The 17021-nt window shown below is 48.4% G+C and overlaps 1 protein-coding gene across 3 annotated transcripts; it reads right to left on the bottom strand.

Moving 5' to 3' along the window:
* Positions 1–1262: 1262 nt before the first annotated feature.
* FECH (ferrochelatase) lies at positions 1263–17019 on the bottom strand. Of its 3 annotated transcripts, none has more exons than XM_086769490.1 (11): positions 16900–17019; positions 14140–14245; positions 12795–12914; positions 12264–12412; positions 6290–6424; positions 5669–5775; positions 4524–4622; positions 3987–4094; positions 2859–3023; positions 2369–2428; positions 1263–1914 (listed from the first exon to the last, which is right to left on the bottom strand). In XM_086769490.1, exons 1-11 carry the CDS (start codon positions 16976–16978, stop codon positions 1780–1782), a joined length of 1263 nt encoding a protein of 420 aa, XP_086625616.1. In that variant the 5' UTR covers positions 16979–17019; the 3' UTR covers positions 1263–1779. The 3 variants fall into 3 exon arrangements, with proteins under 3 accessions (XP_086625616.1, XP_086625617.1, XP_086625618.1); XM_086769491.1 differs by lacking the exon at positions 16900–17019 and adding an exon at positions 15238–15328; XM_086769492.1 differs by lacking the exon at positions 16900–17019 and adding an exon at positions 15259–15328.
* Positions 17020–17021: the final 2 nt, after the last annotated feature.

The raw sequence follows: 17021 nt of genomic DNA, 5'->3' as shown, positions 1-17021 counted from the left end.
TTCGTGAGCATCCCATGTTTAATTCTTTCAGCATAAAATAGAACGAGATACCTCCTGTAATACCAGCAACGGCCTATTTTCTTTTTGAACAACCCTATCCTTGCAAGAGCAGAGCTTAAACTGTCCATGCCTCATAATTACACAAGCAAACGAAACTGTCTGAGCAGCATGGCGTCTGCTTCTCCAACATCACGATTAGCTGAATCACCAATTTACAGAAACCAATCTGCATTGCCAAGTGCCGGCATTTCAGTGCTAATGATGCAAAGTAAACATTTCCACCCACGCGCACAGCTGGAGTAACACAGGTATGGCTCAGCCCCACAGAACACGGTCGCAGCTTCGCTGCTGCGTCCCGCCCAGGAGGAGAGGTCCGCGTGCGAGGACCGCTGCCTGAGGTGCTGCGGTACTTCTGCCCTGAACCCCTGCCAGCGCCGAGCTCGGGCACGCTGCGCCTCCTATTCCAAGGCTAACCTGGACACCGGTCCCGTGCCGGCAGGGAGGGAGCGCTGCCCTAAGAAGGTTTTTCGCTCTACCAGACCACCGCTACTGAGGAGTCCTGGTGCACCCAGACACCCGTCAAAACAAGCCAGAAGTTTAGCGGGGTTGCAGTGCATACTCCCTGCCCACAATCAGTGCCCAAAATCTAACAGACACAATTTGGCTCCTGACAAAAGTGTGCAGAAGCACCCAGCTGTTGGCCTGCAGGGCTGCCTGCTCTCAGGCATCTCGAACGTAAATTACTCCTGACTTATCTCCATTTTAAATAATAACACCAATTAAGCTAGGTCAATTGTACCTATGGAACTCCACAGGTATCCCACAAAAACCACAGCACTGTGGCACAGTAGAAAGCACAGAACAGAGCTATAAACCTTCTGGAGAGCAAGCCTGACTTCCTCAGTGTACTTCACCAAGCACAGAAAGCCCTTTTTTGTAATATTTTTTTAAGTCATTTTGCCAAAAAGACAAACCAGCATGTTTCCATCCACGCTGCTGATGGCTGCCAGGTTTGAAGCACAGTTTGTTTCAGCTGAGCATGTTCTTCAGCATCCCCCAAGCAGGAGTATGCCTTTCATTTTACGCGTTTCAAATGCGGAGGCTTTCCTGCAGATAATCAGTGTTTTTCTAGAAAATGTAAACAAATCTTGTGCGTCCTACTAGCCCAGCTAAGCTTTCATCGGAAGTTTCTGGCAGGAGAAAAAGAAAACCAAAACAAACCTTATGCCTTATGTTCTGAAAAACACACACATTAAAAAGCATTAGAAGTCATTTGATCTTAAAACCCATCTGAAAAATCACTCTCAGAAGAGACAATCAGTGACCACGCTGGTTATACTGCACCTTAAGCATCAACAAAACAAAAAAATGGTATGCCTGACCTGGAACACTGAAATTAATGCACTCCTGACAAAACTGCATACCAATAAATCCCTGCATAGGAAATAGAAGCTAATTTGTATAAAAGTTTTCAAAGTTTTTCAGTGCGTACTTATGTGCTCGTGCTAAGTCCAGGTGAAAGGAGATCCTGTCACATCTCACGGGATAAACGCCCTTTGCTTCCCTACTTTCTACAAACTCTTCTCTAACAAAGAAAATATAAGAAAAAAACAAAACAAAACAAAAAAGTCGAGTTCTCCTCGCTGTTACGTGAGGTTCGCATGGCAGAGTACCAGCCTGTAAGCACGTAACAGCAGTCAGGTCAGGTTTCTTTCCTTCGCACGGCTTCACTAGGGCGACTTTCCCGTAGAATCCAGCGGTGCTGGCCCAGCCCGCCCCTCACAGCTGCTGGTTAGTGAAGAAGGCTTTGGTCTCCCTGCAGACGGGATTTACGCAGAGCGGACAGCACAGGGTTAACTGCCGCGAGCAGATTTCATTGGACTGGATATGCGAACAGACCAAGTCTGCCAGCGCCTGGAAGAGAGGTAGGTAAAAACCAGAAGTGAGCAGACCTACCGACGTAAAATTTAAAACTGCTTTAACGGGTGGCACGCTGACTAGTGAGACGGCCAGCTTGTGTATCCCGCAGACTACGCTTCCTAAGCGCTCACCCTCCCTAACTTCAGGGGAAAAATCCTGCTTAAGACTGAGTTGGCGTAACATCTTGAGATAAATAGTTCATCACAAGATTGCTACAAATGAATACAAAACTGTTATCCTTTTTTGTCAAACCAAACTTTTTTTAAACAAACAAACAAGCAGAACACTGTGGTAAAAGAAAACACTTTGTAGGATACAGATTAAGTACAGGGGTTTCCATTTTTTGCTCTTAAAACTCAAAATACTTTAAAACTACAATAGGACATCCATAATCTAGTAGGAAACACACAACTGTAAACTTGTACAACTGTCAGAACAAAGAAGATACCTTGGAGAACAGTGGATTTCCATTAAGAGACTCCGCTCTTCTGATGTTTTCAACTCCACACTGAATAAAAAAAGAGGAAAAAAGTTAAGTCTGCTAGATGCTTCACTAGTTAGCCTTCAAAATCTTCCTTTCTACTTCACTCAGAAGTTGCCCCAAAAGGACAGAATGAAAAGCAGTACCATGTTTTTCAGTGCAGCAAAAGTAACCACAATGTAAAATTCCACTTTGTGGCCAAAAATCGATGATTCTTTTTTTAGTAAGGATAGTAGTGGCTTAAAGAGTTAAATCTAGAAAGTCAAATTCCCACCTGTTTTGTGCTGCTAAAAATTAATTTGCATTAAGCCAGATAAGATTAATTTTCAATTTACAGAAAAGTAAATTTTGCCCCAAATCATACTGCAAGAAGCAATTACAAAGCAAGTTTCAAATGAGGAAAAGCAATTTTGGAGCTCCGCTATCCGCACAGTTACAGAAACTATAAACCACTCACCTCATTTGCTAAATTCTGGGCATACTCAATGTCCAGTTCATAAAGAGTTTCAATGTGGTCACTTGTAAATGCTATTGGGACCAACAACATGTTCTTCTTTCCCCTTTGGCACAGTCCTTTAATGGTCTCATCTGTCTGTGGACCGAGCCAAGGCATCGGTCCGACCTGTAAGAAAAGAGGGAGGGAAAGAAAGGAAAAACACCCTCATTAAATCATTCTTACAGAGAACACCCACGTTTTCCTAAGCAGGACAACACAGACCAGATTATGTTTAAGCCACTTACTTGTCTTTCTCTGCTTTTGATAGTACCTCTCAGTTTCTCCATTGATTTTTTTTAACGAAGTCATACCTTCCTGTCATTTAAATCCTAAAGAAACAGAACCTGGGCTGACCTAAACGAGACTCTCATTAAAATAAATGAAAATTTAAAGAAAGGGGTACTGTTTTCAGTTCCATAAAACCCTGACCACTACTGCCCAGGGTTTACCTGCCATTCCGTAGCAAACTGCCTGTACCCTTTACTACTGGTGCAGTATTGGGTGCTGGTGTACACAACTTTACACCTGTCATGCCACCGTTGTCTTAACGCCCTTGAGACATAAGGTTACTTGTGTGACATATTTCTGGTAAAACCTACCTTCCTTGCTATTTCCAGTAGTGCTCATAAATACAAAGTAATGCAAATAGTCTTCCTCAAGAATAACGAAGCCTGTTTAAGTTAATATTATTATAAAGAACATCTGTCTCACAGTGATTACTTTGGAAAAGTTGCTCAGAGATCCTCAAAAAGCAACACCTTACAAATCCAGCGAGTGCTCAGTTCTTCCTTCGGACAGCGAAAGATGACAGCCGAACTAGATGTTATGACGTCATATGTTTTCTAACAGACATATCAAAAAATCTATTGTTAAATGATGCAATATACAAAAAAGGCAGGAAACTGTGACTAAAGAGTATCTGGAAAGACTAAATTTGAGTACAAGTTCTGGATTCCGATCTAGCAGAAAGACTAGCTGAAAATGGGAAAAAGTCACTGAGGTTATGATCTTCTTAAGCTGGATCATGAACTCCATCACCTGAAGAGCTTTACAGCGGCAGGTGGCTTTACAGCTTCAGTGAGCACGTACCTTGGACTGCCACACGAGCCTGTACGGGTTGGAGTAGTTCAGCTTCTCCATGACTCTCTGGACAGTCGCTCCCACTTCCTGAGGATACGGATCACCGCGGTTCACTACCTTCAACACAAAAACACCAGAGCTTTTCAGTCCAGTGAACATGTCTGGGCACAGACCAAAGCATTACTATACAGCCTTCTAGAGGTGAGAAAATAACCAGATTTTGCCCTCCATTACCATTCTGGTCTGAGCTGGCAAGTTTGTGAGGCCGTGAAAGCAGCCAGACTGAGCCTGACCCAACCCAGCGGCCCATCTTCAGCGGTGGCCACCAGCACAGACCTGAGCAAGAGTAACTGCAGCTCACATCCCTTGCCCTCAGCTCCACATCAGGCTTCCACCTGCAACTCCCTAACTCACCTTCGTATTTCTCTGACATTTGCCTGGCACTTCCACAACCGCAGCCCTACCCCGCGGGTGTGGGAGCGCACACCCTTCCACTCAGCCCGGCCAGCGTGGCTAACAAGGACAGAAGTGACGGACATGACTCACAGACATGGGCAGCGAGTGAGCCGAGAAGAGGATGACGACATCTTTCCTTTTGTCCGGTGGAAACAGGCTCAGTTCCTTCTGTATGTGATCGGTGAAGCACTGTTCAGGAAGACAAAAAAGCAAAGATGTGACTCAAACACTGAGAAGCATTACGTGCTCCCAAATGACCTGAGATAGGCAGCCTCAGTGTTCCAGGGCACCTTAAGAACGTCAGCATTCCCTTTGGTACGTGCAGGGTAGCAGCAAGGGACAGCACGCACTACCTGCTGTCAGGTCTGCAGCATCACACAGTGCCCAGTCCCAGCGCTCCACAGGCCCCCATCAACTTCTGATCATCCTAGTTGTTTTAAGATGCTGGTAATTCTAGGCACAGCACGGGCTACCCAACAAAGATAAAAATGCCATCTTCTCTGAAAAGGAAGGAGCAAGAATTGCTGCTGCCACAGCCAGTGCCATGCCAGGAATTCCCTCCTCGCGGCCAGATGAGAACCTGACAAACCCACATGACCTCTGTGTCGACCACAGACCTGCTCTCAGCAGGGATTTGGACTGATGACCTCCAGAGGTTCCTTCCAGGCACCATTGTTGTGGTAATGCAACTGTGCTTTTAAAACAAGATGTGCATGGTGGTCCCTTCCACTCATTATCATGCCAAACATCTGGCACGAAATAACCGTCCTTCTGCACGCTCATTTCCTACATCTCACTGCTGTAACTAAAACGTACCCTCAAACTGCAGCATTCCTTTTATGCTGCTCAAGTACTTTTTTTCTTTTTAAAAAAAAAAAATATATATATATAAAAACACAGACTAAATCAGCCAAAAGGCTCATCATCTTTTAGTACATTCTATAGCTAAAAATCTTGTAAGTTTTGTCAGAAGCTAAGACTTGATCTGAGTGAAATGCTTCTGCTGCTTAACATTATACTCTGTTTTTACTAGTAGCAAATATTTCTAAAAAGGAAGCTTTACTTAGTTCTTTGCTGTTTTAAAGTCAGCTGGCAATGCAAAGATACCACGTTTCTCCTACGACAGCCAGTGTAAGAAAACCCCAGGAATGCCAATTTGGAAACATATTGGACCTGCTCTGTTCACACCTCTCGTTCCCAGCGCTGACTCTAGAGGCTGCCACGCAGAGCCATACCTGAATAAGAAGGGGATGTGTGGGCCATCGGTCAATTATACTCCACTTCATCTTCGGCTTCTTCCCCTTTTTGTTATAGTAGCGATAAATGGCGTTTAGACTGCTTCCTGCAATACAGAGAAACAAGAAGGGACGTTCAGCCAAGGCATTAGCAGCCTGCCAGATTAAACCAGCTTTGTAGCAAGGTATGATAATATTTTGAAATGCTACATACTTAAAATGCAACCATAAATCAGAACTGGGAGTCTGAAATGGGAACAACTATATCAAATTTCATCCTCCGTACAAGCCAAGAACAATTTGCTAAACCATTCTTTAACCAAAGAACAATTACCGCTCTAGCTTCCGTGAAGGAAGCTCACTCAGTCGTGCTCCTGCGCCTTCAGTTTATCTCATCTGCAACAAGAATGATAACATAAAGCTATCCTTAGGTAAAAAGTTTCTACCTAAAATTTGGAATTCGAGTAAGTGCAGAAGAGCTGGAGTTGGCAACGAAGCCAAGAGGAAGGGCACTTTGAGGAAGACAGGACAGCTGGCACCGACACTCGCACGCTCCCTCGGGCTCGCAGCCAGCGCCTACATCCGCCCCCGTCCGCGCTCGGCTCCTGCACGGATGCTCACCTGTGGTAGAGCAGCTGTACTGCGGGTACTGCGTGAACGCGATGGCCCTTTCAATGCCGTCTTTCTCCATCTCTTCAATTGCTTCTTCTGTCAGAGGGTGGACGTACCGGAAGCCAATGTAGTATTTGTGAGGTGCTGCCAGTCAAAGCACAGGAAAAGAACTTGCAGAAAAAATCCCAAGAACTTTCAACAGCACATCATTAATAAGTATAAAGTACAGAACCACACAGACTGAAACTGCTGAAATAAACTTGTTGATAATTTTCTGGCTACTTCTCTAAACCACTGTCATACAAACACATCTTTCTCTGGACAAGTATTTTTCTGGTAACTCACTTTCCTGTTACTAGAAGTTAAAAGTAATTTATACTACTGTTTGTTTCTGCAGGAAGCATCACTCTTCTGGTTTTACTTAGTTTAGCAGAGGCATGGTTCCCAGACTGTACAGAGCTCTGACGTTTTACTGGGCGAGTTCTGATTTAAGGATGTACTGGCAAACACGTGTCACTGCGCGATGCTAAATGAACACCCCATGCCCTAACACTGACCACAGCTACGGATGTGCTATGGGCTTCCTCACAGCGCAGCACAGCTCCACTCACCCACTGAAATCAGTCAGATGTTTTAAAGACACCAATGTAATTAGAATGACAAAACCTTATGCACCAGAAGGCTTTCTTCACTCTGCCCTAGAAGAGGAAACACACTGCTTAGGCAGTTTGCACATTTCAGGAAATTTCATTTACCTAAACTTTCAAATATAATTGGGCTGCAATTTTGTGTGCCAGCGCTGAGATACTCTGCTCCGCAGGGATCAGCTTCAAACAGGAAAAGGCGCTGCACCTTACAGACACTAACTGCCTCTACAGCATTTCAAGAAAATCAGACCATTTTATCCCTTCCATGCTCCAGGTGCCAACAGAGAAGTCACCAAAAGAGGATGCCCTCAGTGCCCGAAGGATTCATGTGCCTGTGCTGGGTCAGGCCCTCAGTCCCAGCACCGCAGGGCGCTCAGCAGAATTCCCACGTACCGGCTGTCTGCTCCCCATGCTCTCATCCTTGCCCTCTAACTCTATTCCAGCGTCACCAAACACCCGGCTCCCGTCCACTTCCCTCACCTACTCTTCTCTTTTCCTTCAATCGTTTCACACAGATGTAATTCTGTTCCACTTCTTCCCACTTCCTTGCCTCCAGTTAACCACATCAGAAAACAAAGCTAAAACCGAGGTTTGAGGGAACTGCTCCGGTCAGCATCCCTGTGAGAGAAGATGCCTTCCCCCACCCTGGGCAGTCCGCTCGTTCGCTCACAAAGCCCCAAGGAGCGGGACTGCTGTTTGGGGCAGGAGATCAGTGGCACTGAATAAGGGACACATGCTCTTCATTCTGGTTTCTGGAGTTTTTTTCATAGAAATCGTCATGCCTTTAAACACTTTATTTTAGAGGCAGTATTACTCTCTCCAAGGACATTTTAGGTTTTCCCATTTTCAGTCTCTAAGCTTTCGGGTATTGGCTTTGAGGTTTGGGGAGTATGGTTGGTGAGGGGAGGAAGGGGAGGTTTGCTGTTTTATTTTGGTTTTTTAAAAGTAGAGGACAGAGGTTCTTAGGAGAACAAAAGCGAAGTTTCTTTTTCAGGGTTTCCGGGTCACTAGCTCTGAAATAACATTTACCAGGTTTCTGAAGGCAGCAGATGTCCCACGCTTGGTCTCTGCTCCGTGCATTTATGCAGGACTCAGAAAACAGGTTTAGTCAGCCCCAGTTCTCTGCAGGAGGCAGGAGAGCTCCCAGCGGGGAGCAGCAGCAAATAATGACCCAACTTCAGGAGCCCCAGGAGCCAGTCACCTCATTAACATTTGTAAATGGCATTAATAACAAAAGTCCGACTAACCAGAGCAGAGACAGTGGGAGTTTAACCTGGGAAAGGACATAATGGGAAAAGACAGGGCCAACTTGGAAACCTCTTGCAATGCTCTCGCAGTATTCTGTTTTGTCCTGGATCACAGGCAGCGAAGAGAGTTTTCATGGCTGCACACATCTTAATTTTGTTGTCAGAGGCAGAACCACTGGAAAGAGAGTGGCAGCCCCCTCCACAAGCCCATCTGACCTGCCAGTTTGAAGAAACAATGCGGCCGCCTCATCCTGTGAGCTGGCATTCTGCTGACAAGGGAACCTCAGCTAAAATACAGCTTGTAAGAAATACTAAGAACTGTTGTAATTAAAAACAATGAAAAAAGCAAGATGTGCCCTCTTAAAACATAATTACCGTTGCAAAGCATGAGTCTATTTGATGCTAGCACTAAAAACCCACCCCAACAATAGAAATGGATTTTCCTGTCATCACATTTGTGCGATTTGTTCTTACAGGCGACTGAGGCTGTGTAGCCCCACTCATGCCGAAAGGAAGCACTCGTGTTCGCTTTCAGCCAGCTGCCTGTAATGATAAAGCTTCATTTTACAATTCTACTGTATTTTTTCCTGGCCATGTGTTTCGAGCCTTACCGCCACAACCCGCAAGTTACTCATTAACGGGGCTCAGCGCTCCCAAAGCTCTACCTGTGAGCACAGCACATTGCAAACCGCGTGGCTCCCTCTGGAAGCACAGCCAACTGTTTCAAGCTTTTTGGAAACAACGCGGTGCTCGGTATTGCTGCAAGGTTACTTGAAATGCTTACGGAAACCGCCCGGCACTCAATTCATTTGTTAGCAATAGGTAGCAGTTCAATTTTTAGACCGGCAGCTACTGTTAGGCAAAAAAAAAAAAAAAAAAAAAAAAAGAAAGAAAGAAGAGGTCTCTCAAGGACTTATCAGCTGTAAGAACTGCACAGAGATGGGCGTGACTTCACAGAAAGCAGTCACCAAACAAAAGCAAGTGGGAGCGGTACACTGAGAAAAGCAGATAAACTTTCTAAGCTTTATCTGCAGAACCTGTTGCAAGCCTGGCCCTTCAGGGGATCCTGCTGCCGAAAGCACTACTGCCTCGGGTGCTGCGGCCCGGTGTGGTTTTGGCTTCAGGCTTTGACAATACCTGCAGGGAACACGGCTGGAATTAAGCTAGCATCTGTGGAAAAAGGATCAAACACACCCAAATGAAGGTATCAGTGACATGTTACATGCTGAAGGAATCAAAGAAATCTGGTTCTAGCCTTCCAAGAGCATTACTTTTCACTTTCCAGAGCCTTTTTCTAGTCTTCTGCCTCTAGCTTTTTTCTGCCCGAGTCTGAAGCAAGTGCCACAAAGAATGACAAAACAGGCAGGAATCAAACAACACGTACTGTCAAACACGGAGGGGGACTCCCTGGCACACCAGCATCACACCAGCAAAGCCCCCAGAACCTGAAAGGAGAAACAGGCTTGCAGCACTCTCCTCTTTGGAGAGCTCTCCTCTTTGGCTTCTCTTACTCCAGTAGTTTGTCTAGTAAACGCATTTAGGGTTGCTGCTCGAGTGGCAGGATGAGAAGTCTTATCTGTAGCTAACGCATTGGTGAGGAATTCGGCAGGCAGCTTGGTGATCTCGCTAATTCCTTCTACTCACAAAGGCAGTCTGTTGCTTCAGGAACAAAAAGCGTAACGCAGAGAAATACCTCATCAGAACAAAGGACCCAGACGGGTCACTTCAGACAGACCAACCATCACGTCGCTGCTTCTCCTGACTTTTGTCAAAGCAGCGGTGATTCACTGTCCTTTCCTGTCTGTCCCGCGAGAGGCAAGACACAGAAGATGGCCATCACCCCTGGGCTGCTAGGATTTCTAGTGCTGCCACTCACGTTTATTAGCACTATGGTTTTAATGTCACAGAGCCAGAAACGGTAGCACAGAGGGCACTGTAACCACATGATCTATCACCTTCAGCAAGCAGCACAAGAGGAACAAAGACTTCTAGCTCACCGCAGCTGCTAGCTGAGCGACAATACAAGCTGAAGTCAAATTCAGCTAACAACCAACTTGAAAGCAGTTCAGCTAAGCTAGTGCAAACTCCCCGTGAGCATTTAACCTGGGTTAGAAACGACTCATGTATCAATTCAGCTGGAGGTTTTAGGAGAGACCGAATGGCTGAATCACGGCAAATTAACACGTTTGCACACCCAGCCCACTGCAATTGCAGGGTAAAAAGTGTTAGCAGAAGCCCCTAGTAAAAGGGTCCGCAGACATTCTCAGAGGGGTCCGCGCCCATTTCCCATCACACCAGTGCTACCAGGAGCTTGGCACAGGGTAATCCACACCAGTCACAGCTCCGCGCTGTGAGGGAGCAGGGTTCAGAGAGATTCTGGGATCCGGAGAGAGGGGAGCGGCATTGTGTCCACCTTCCAAGTTCTCTTGTCAGCAAGGAAGACCTGGCAAAGACAGTATCTGCTTCCACTCAGGGCAAACCGTTAGGACTTATCTCCCGCTCACGTCCCTGGGTGGGGCTCACTGCTATCACTCCAGCAAGCCCTGCAACGTTCAGCTACGACACCTCGTCTGCTCTCCCGGCCGGCCTCCTGTTCAGCCCGGGGACCAGGCCCACGTGGTGTTAGATCTTTTATCCACTGTTAACAGTTACAGATTCAGATAAAGTTTCAAACGCGCTGGACACATCCAAGCAGCAATTGCAGAGAGGCATTTCAGAGGAACGAAAGACATCTGCGGCCGTGGAGAGCAGCGAGATTCCCAGCACCCTCCCACACAGTCGCCTACTCTTCAGGCTCAGGCTGGCATTGACAAAGGCAAATACAAAAGGCTCTCCAGGGTTAAGTTCTGGCGCCAGAGCTGTTCTACATGGGGCAGTCCCAGCAGAGCTGGCCCTGCAGAGGGAAGGACGCTTGCAGGAAGCAGCAGGAGCAGGGAAGGCTGCGCTGTCCCCGAGCCCTAACTGCTGGCTGCTGCGACACAAGAAGGTGGCTGTGCCTCGTACAGCAGGAGATCCCACCCCGCTGAGAAACTCAATAGCACCAGCGCGCAGAACATGAACAACGGGCAAACCCCAGATCGGCAGGCGTTTTGTGCTGTGTGTGCGCATGCACGCCTGCGGCCTAACAGCCCGGCATTCTCCCACTCTATCCCTTCATTAAACGTCAGAGAATTACACGAGGTTACGCTGCCACTGCCAACGCTGACAAATCTGCACCTCCTTGATGCTGGCGAACACCCCTCTCCCATGCCTGCCCTAGTTGTTCACATGACGTGCGATCCCCTTTCCTGCCCTCTAAGGCTCAGCCCCTTGTCCTCAGCGTAGACTTCTCTGAGCCCAGGTAGGGCTTACAGGGCACGGCATTACGCCTTGCAGTCGCACCCACCGGCGGAGACTCCTGTCACCGAGCTTTAGCGTCTGAGAACAAGATACTTTGTCTGCTGTAGTCATCTAGATTTCCTCCCATAATCAAAAGGGAGAGGTAAGTGTACCTGCATAGGGTTACCCCCCTCACCTGCGACAACGACCTTAGGATGAACCGGAACCACCTTCTCTGCAAGCCCTACTCTCTCTCGACGAAAGAGGGAGCAGAGGCCACCAGTTTAGGCCAGACGCCCGACTTCCTGATGGCTGAAGTTATGCCAAAAGCCTCTAAGGGTGGACTTACTCGGGGCAGCCTTTAAGCTAGCTACTGTGGGCACAGACAGAGGTGGCAGCTGGACCACAGCGCAGGCTGCATCCGGCCTGAGAAGGGGGCCAAACGTTTGGCTGTTGGTACTACGCTGTTGCTGCAGGTTGAGCGAGTCCTGAGAGTGCTCTCCAAAATCAAAGCCGTTCTCCAATGCAGCCACAGAAGTGCCCATAGCACAAAAATATATTTGCATGTGTGGGAACCCTGTGCTTTACATATGCTTAGTTTTTAACGAATCGGAACTTCTGCAGTATCTTTGTGATGATTTCCTAGCAGGACTGAGAACACTGTTCATGCTCAAAATAAAAAGCGAGAAGCAAAGGCTGCTTTACGAGAGTATACTTTGCACACATGAAGGCAAAGAGACTTGTAACAAGCACAGTAGAGCAAAGAAGTACCGGTGTGAGGAGACATGCTGTCCAGCAGTTTCACCATGCCCTCTCCCTGCACCGCCGTCCACTTCTTGATCGGTGATCCACCTCCAATCCTGCTGTACTGCTCCTGGATTTTGGGTGTGCGGCGTTTGGCAATGAACGGTGCCAATTTACTAAAGCATTCAAAAGGTACATGCATTAATATCATAACCCAGATCACCACCCCTTTCCCCAGATCCCTCCCCTGCAGAGGGTTTTCCGCGGCAACCTCCCACATTATAGCAAAACCAGCACTGCATGGCTTGTTTCATCTTATATTCCATCAGCCTTCCCAAGCTTACTAGATGACAGGAAACCACAACTTGCAATTAGAAGAGAACGATTTTGGCACGCCTGTTTTCAGGGATTGGTAACATGGTTTCTTGCACTGACTGGTGCCACGATGAAACAGTCTTAAGAAATGTTGATATAAACAGAAGCTAAGCGTTCGAGCCTACAGCTGAGAGTGCAACACCCAACACTGACTGGCACACAGCAGGTCACAGCGTTTCTCACTTTTGAGCTGGAAGTGTCATTAGATCTCTGTCCAGGAAGAGACGAAGTAAGAAATCGTGCACATCATCCAGCCGTTCTGGACCTCCCATGTTTAACATCAAGATTCCTGTTTTAGGTTTCCTAAGGGAGCAAGAGAGAGTTCAAATGCGAGTGACCTACTGCTTTATTATTATTATTATTATTATTATTACAAAACAATCAGCTTACCCTCCTGCGTTTGCCTTTTGCAAAAGCTGCATCCTATTTAGAGGCTCATCCTGCTTATGTAAAAGTACGAACTACAAGCATGAATAAACAGTACAAGTATTTACATGATCTTTACTTTTTTTTTTTTTAAAGTAATCCCTTTGCAACACACAGTTCAACTAGAAATATAGAGAGAAAACTATCTCGCAGCTGACGGCTGCGAGGGAGGTTATGAAACAGGGTCTGTTCAGGGTCTGAATGCCAGCTGTGGATTCCACCCAAACCAAGCAGCGGCTTCGCAGCAAACAGCTACCCACACAGGTCTTTGTCTTCATTGCTCTGGAGACACACCTCATCTCCCGAAGCAGCAAAAGCAGCAAAGAGCCGTGCTACACTAAAACGAGTGCAGGGTTGGTTTTGTTCGGGTTGTTGGGGTCTTTCCCCGCCTGTAATGGGTTTTCTACCCAGGTGGGGGTCTGGCACGCTGTTCTAAGGAAAGCATTCCTCCCAGCAGAGCGGAGCGGAGGGCAGCACCAGCTTTTACCAAAAGGGCTGCTGATCACAGCTCCCATCCAGGAGGTGGAATTCCCCATCGAATCATTTCTCCTGCCCAAGGGAGCTCAGCGATCGGGATCTCTCGCCTCCTGAGCAGATAGAGCCAAGACTGCACAGAGAGCTCTGCCCTCCTCTTGTTAAAGCCAAAGCCTTACAAAGGAGCACTGAGAGGAGCCTAGGCCTGCCCCGATGGGTGAGGGCCTCAGTTTCCATCCCTTTCCCTCCTCGAGTGTCTATCAGGAGGCTGTGGGATAAAATCAGGAAGCAGGAACCAGAATTTCACAGAACAACGTCCTACTGTTTGTTCTGCTATTGCTTCTGCACTGCCTCGGGCCTTCGCATGCGCCGCTGCCTCGCTGCGTTCCGCCAAAAACAAGGCGGGCAATCCTTGCCCCATAGGACTGTGAAAACAAGGGGCCCGGTGAATGCAGCCAGACAGATAACAGCAATCGCACACGCACAAAAAAATAGATCAAGCCCCGAGACTGCCACGTTTTACTACATAACCAGCTTTGTTACGCAAGTAAAGCAGCACGCCGTATCGGAGAGAGACAGAGGGCACGGGGAGCAGGGCACGCCCGCCCAGACCTCACGGCAAACTTACCGTGCTTCTGGCTGAAGTTGAGGCTTTGTGCTTTCCGTCACTGCGGCTGCAGCTGCCTGACCTCTCCACCGTACCGGGACCCTCAGGTGACTGCTGCTCTTTACAACTGGAAGAAAGACAACAGCACATCGATAACCTTGCAGCGGGCTGAGGGGCCTCTTCGCCGGAGAGGCACTAATCCCTCCACAGCTACACAAACACACTTGGCCGTACTGCGCTGCTTGGCATTTTCTCCTTAAGCTCCGGGTCCTGGAATCAAAGAAATTGCAAGCTTCTGCCTTTCTTTGAGCACTCTGTATACTAACAGCTTTTCAGATGCCAGGCAGTAACCTAAACCAAACAAAAGCCTCCCTAATCTCTAAACTCCAATCGGGTCAAAGTAACCGGTGACCATGCAGGAGAAACTACGCGGGGCTGACACACCAAGGAAGCGTGCCAAGCTACGCAACTCCTCACGGCACAGACACACCTGGGCTAACTCTCGACAAGCTAAGTGTTTCTACACCACCTCTACGACGCAGGCTGGACATTCGGCAACTTAGGGTCCTCAGCAAACTTCAGCAACGCAGGTCAGTACCTGCGAGCCACAAGCACACCGCTCCTTAGCGTGACCCTGCCGCGGGGACACGGAGCAGCCATTTCAGGGCCATTTACCCAGGGACGCAGGCAGCCCTCTGTCGCACTACCCAGCTAGGCAGCTTCTATTATTCCTGGCTTTCAGCATCAACGGAAAACCAGGATACTTTACCTCCCACATGCTGGCTACAGTTTGCTTTTTCAAAAGCACGCTTTATTTTCCTCAGGAGTTCATAGTCATTATATGATATTTTTCAGTGCAACAATAGTGTGAATTGCTCAAGATGGAAAAAAAATTGTTAAATTCTGCATCCCTGGCTCTCCAGCAATCGTTTGGTGCGACACCTCCCTCGTCAGTCGGCAGGAGTTCCCGCAGCAATTGAGCCCAAATAGCACAGAGCTGTGCAGCGGCCGACCCACCCGCTGAGCAGAGCGTCTTACGGTTCACAGTTCCCTAATAACATCCTGAACAGATGCTGAACGCCCTCAAAACCTGCTGAAATCAATGACAGTGAAAAGCACCTTGCAAATCCAGCCTCTTACTCGGGATTAAGAGTGGGTAGCCGTGGATGTCTGTGCCTGCAGTGATGTAAAAGGCTGCAAACTGAGGAACTTCAGTTCAAGCATCGCTGATGCCTGAAGGACTCCTTTCAGATATTTGTATTCTTCTTCCAGTCCTTAGGTTATTACTTTCTGAAGCACTGACGCCGTACGAAAATCACACACAACAATAAAAAGAGAAGTTTCAAGGGCTCTATTGATCCTTCTGTGCTGTAAATAAATACTGGAAAGCATTTGTTTTCCTTCAGGTGAGGTTTGTGCACATTTCTATCCACATCACAAAGCACGAGACGCAGACCACACAGGATGTGCGGTGATGACAATTCCAGCTCAGCGGAACATTGGTGAAAGCGTTCTTTTACAGGTTTTAGAAACAGTATAATTGGATTAGCCTGTGGAGCCGAGGCCTGACAGAACCAGCCTGCGGTGCGTGCCCACGCTTCCACCAGTCCCTGGGCAAGCACAGCAGTGCCGGTACGCGAAGTTACTCTGCCATCGCAGCAGTAACCGGGTTAAGTTTACAAAGTGTACCGATAAAAGCCACTGCTGAAGGCGCACACAAAACTGACTGCATACGGTAAAACCTGCCATGCATGTGTGTATGTAGGGAGTACAGGAAACACACATTTGTAGCTCTAGGAGCTGTGAAAGGCTGAGAGCGCTGGGGCTGTTCAGCCTGGAGAAGAGGAGGCTCCGGGGAGACCTGAGAGCGGCTCCCAGTGCCCAAAGGGGGCTGCAGGAAAGGTGGGGAGAGACTCTTCAGCAGGGCCTGCTGGGACAGGACGAGGGGTGATGGTTTCAAAATAGAGGGAGGGAGATTCAGACTGGACATAAGGAACAATTTTTTTAGGCTGAGGGTGGTGGAGCACTGGCCCAGGTTGCCCAGAGAGGCGGTGGATGCCCCATCCCTGGAAACATTCCAGGCCAGGTTGGCCGGGTCTCTGAGCGACCTGATGTGGTTGGAGATGTCCCTGTTCCTGGCAGGGGGTTGGACTGGGTGGGCTTTAACGCTCCCTTCCCACCCAAACCCTTCCGTGAATTCTATAAATTAACTTGTAACCGTATTTATTATTCCCCTCTCCTCACCCCACCTGGCCCTATTTTGAAAACTCAACCTGCGAATTGTTAAACGAGGATGATTTTTTCACAAACACTTTTCAAAAAGGAAAGTGCCTCATTTAAAATTAAACTCCTGAGAGAGGAAAAAAAAAACAAACAATGAAAAATCGAGCCTGATACCATCAAACCACAAATTCAGACATAAAAAAAAAAAGCGCCCAAGCCTCACAGCCCTCAGTTCATTCAAGAGGGAAAACCATCACCGCTCTGCCCGGCACTTCCCAGGCGCTCCGCTAACCGAGAGCGGGGTCTGGGCAGCGCGGGCACCCCGGCGAGCCGACCCCCGGGGCCGAGCCGGCCCCGCCGCCGCTCCCCGGCCCCGCAAACCTCCAGCGCGGGAGGCCGCGGCTCTACCGGCAGCGTTACGCAAAGGCGCTGCGCCGGCGTTGTGTAACGCGGTCCCCGCCGCCCCTCCACCGCCGCGCCTTCCCAGCCCCGCAGCCCCTCGTGCCGCGGCCCTCTCCCCCGTTCCCGCCGGTTGCGGGCGGCGCACACAAAACTCACCCTGACGCGCCGCCCGCCCGCCCGCGGCGGCGGCAACAGCGGCCCCGGCGGCGGCCATCTTAGCGGCGGCCGCCTGCATTCCCTCAGACAGCACCGCCGCCGCCACCGCCCCCTCAGCCTCC

This window comes from Chlamydotis macqueenii, chromosome W, assembly GCF_036417535.1.
Source record: "Chlamydotis macqueenii isolate bChlMac1 chromosome W, bChlMac1.mat, whole genome shotgun sequence".
Taxonomy (NCBI): Eukaryota; Metazoa; Chordata; class Aves; order Otidiformes; family Otididae; genus Chlamydotis; species Chlamydotis macqueenii.
The sequence above is the reverse complement of the archived record's forward strand: the minus strand, read 5'-3'. Positions and strand labels throughout refer to the sequence as shown.

Coding starts and splice junctions, on each gene's coding strand:
- FECH (XM_086769490.1), bottom strand. CDS start 16,978: ATGCAGGCGGCCGCCGCTAAGATGGCCGCCGCCGGGGCCGCTGTTGCC. Junction 5,776..6,289: donor GTACAGCTGCTCTACCACAG/GTGAGCATCCGT, acceptor TCTGTATTGCAG/GAAGCAGTCTAAACGCCATT. Junction 4,095..4,523: donor CTCACTCGCTGCCCATGTCT/GTGAGTCATGTC, acceptor TTTGTGTTGAAG/GTAGTGAACCGCGGTGATCC.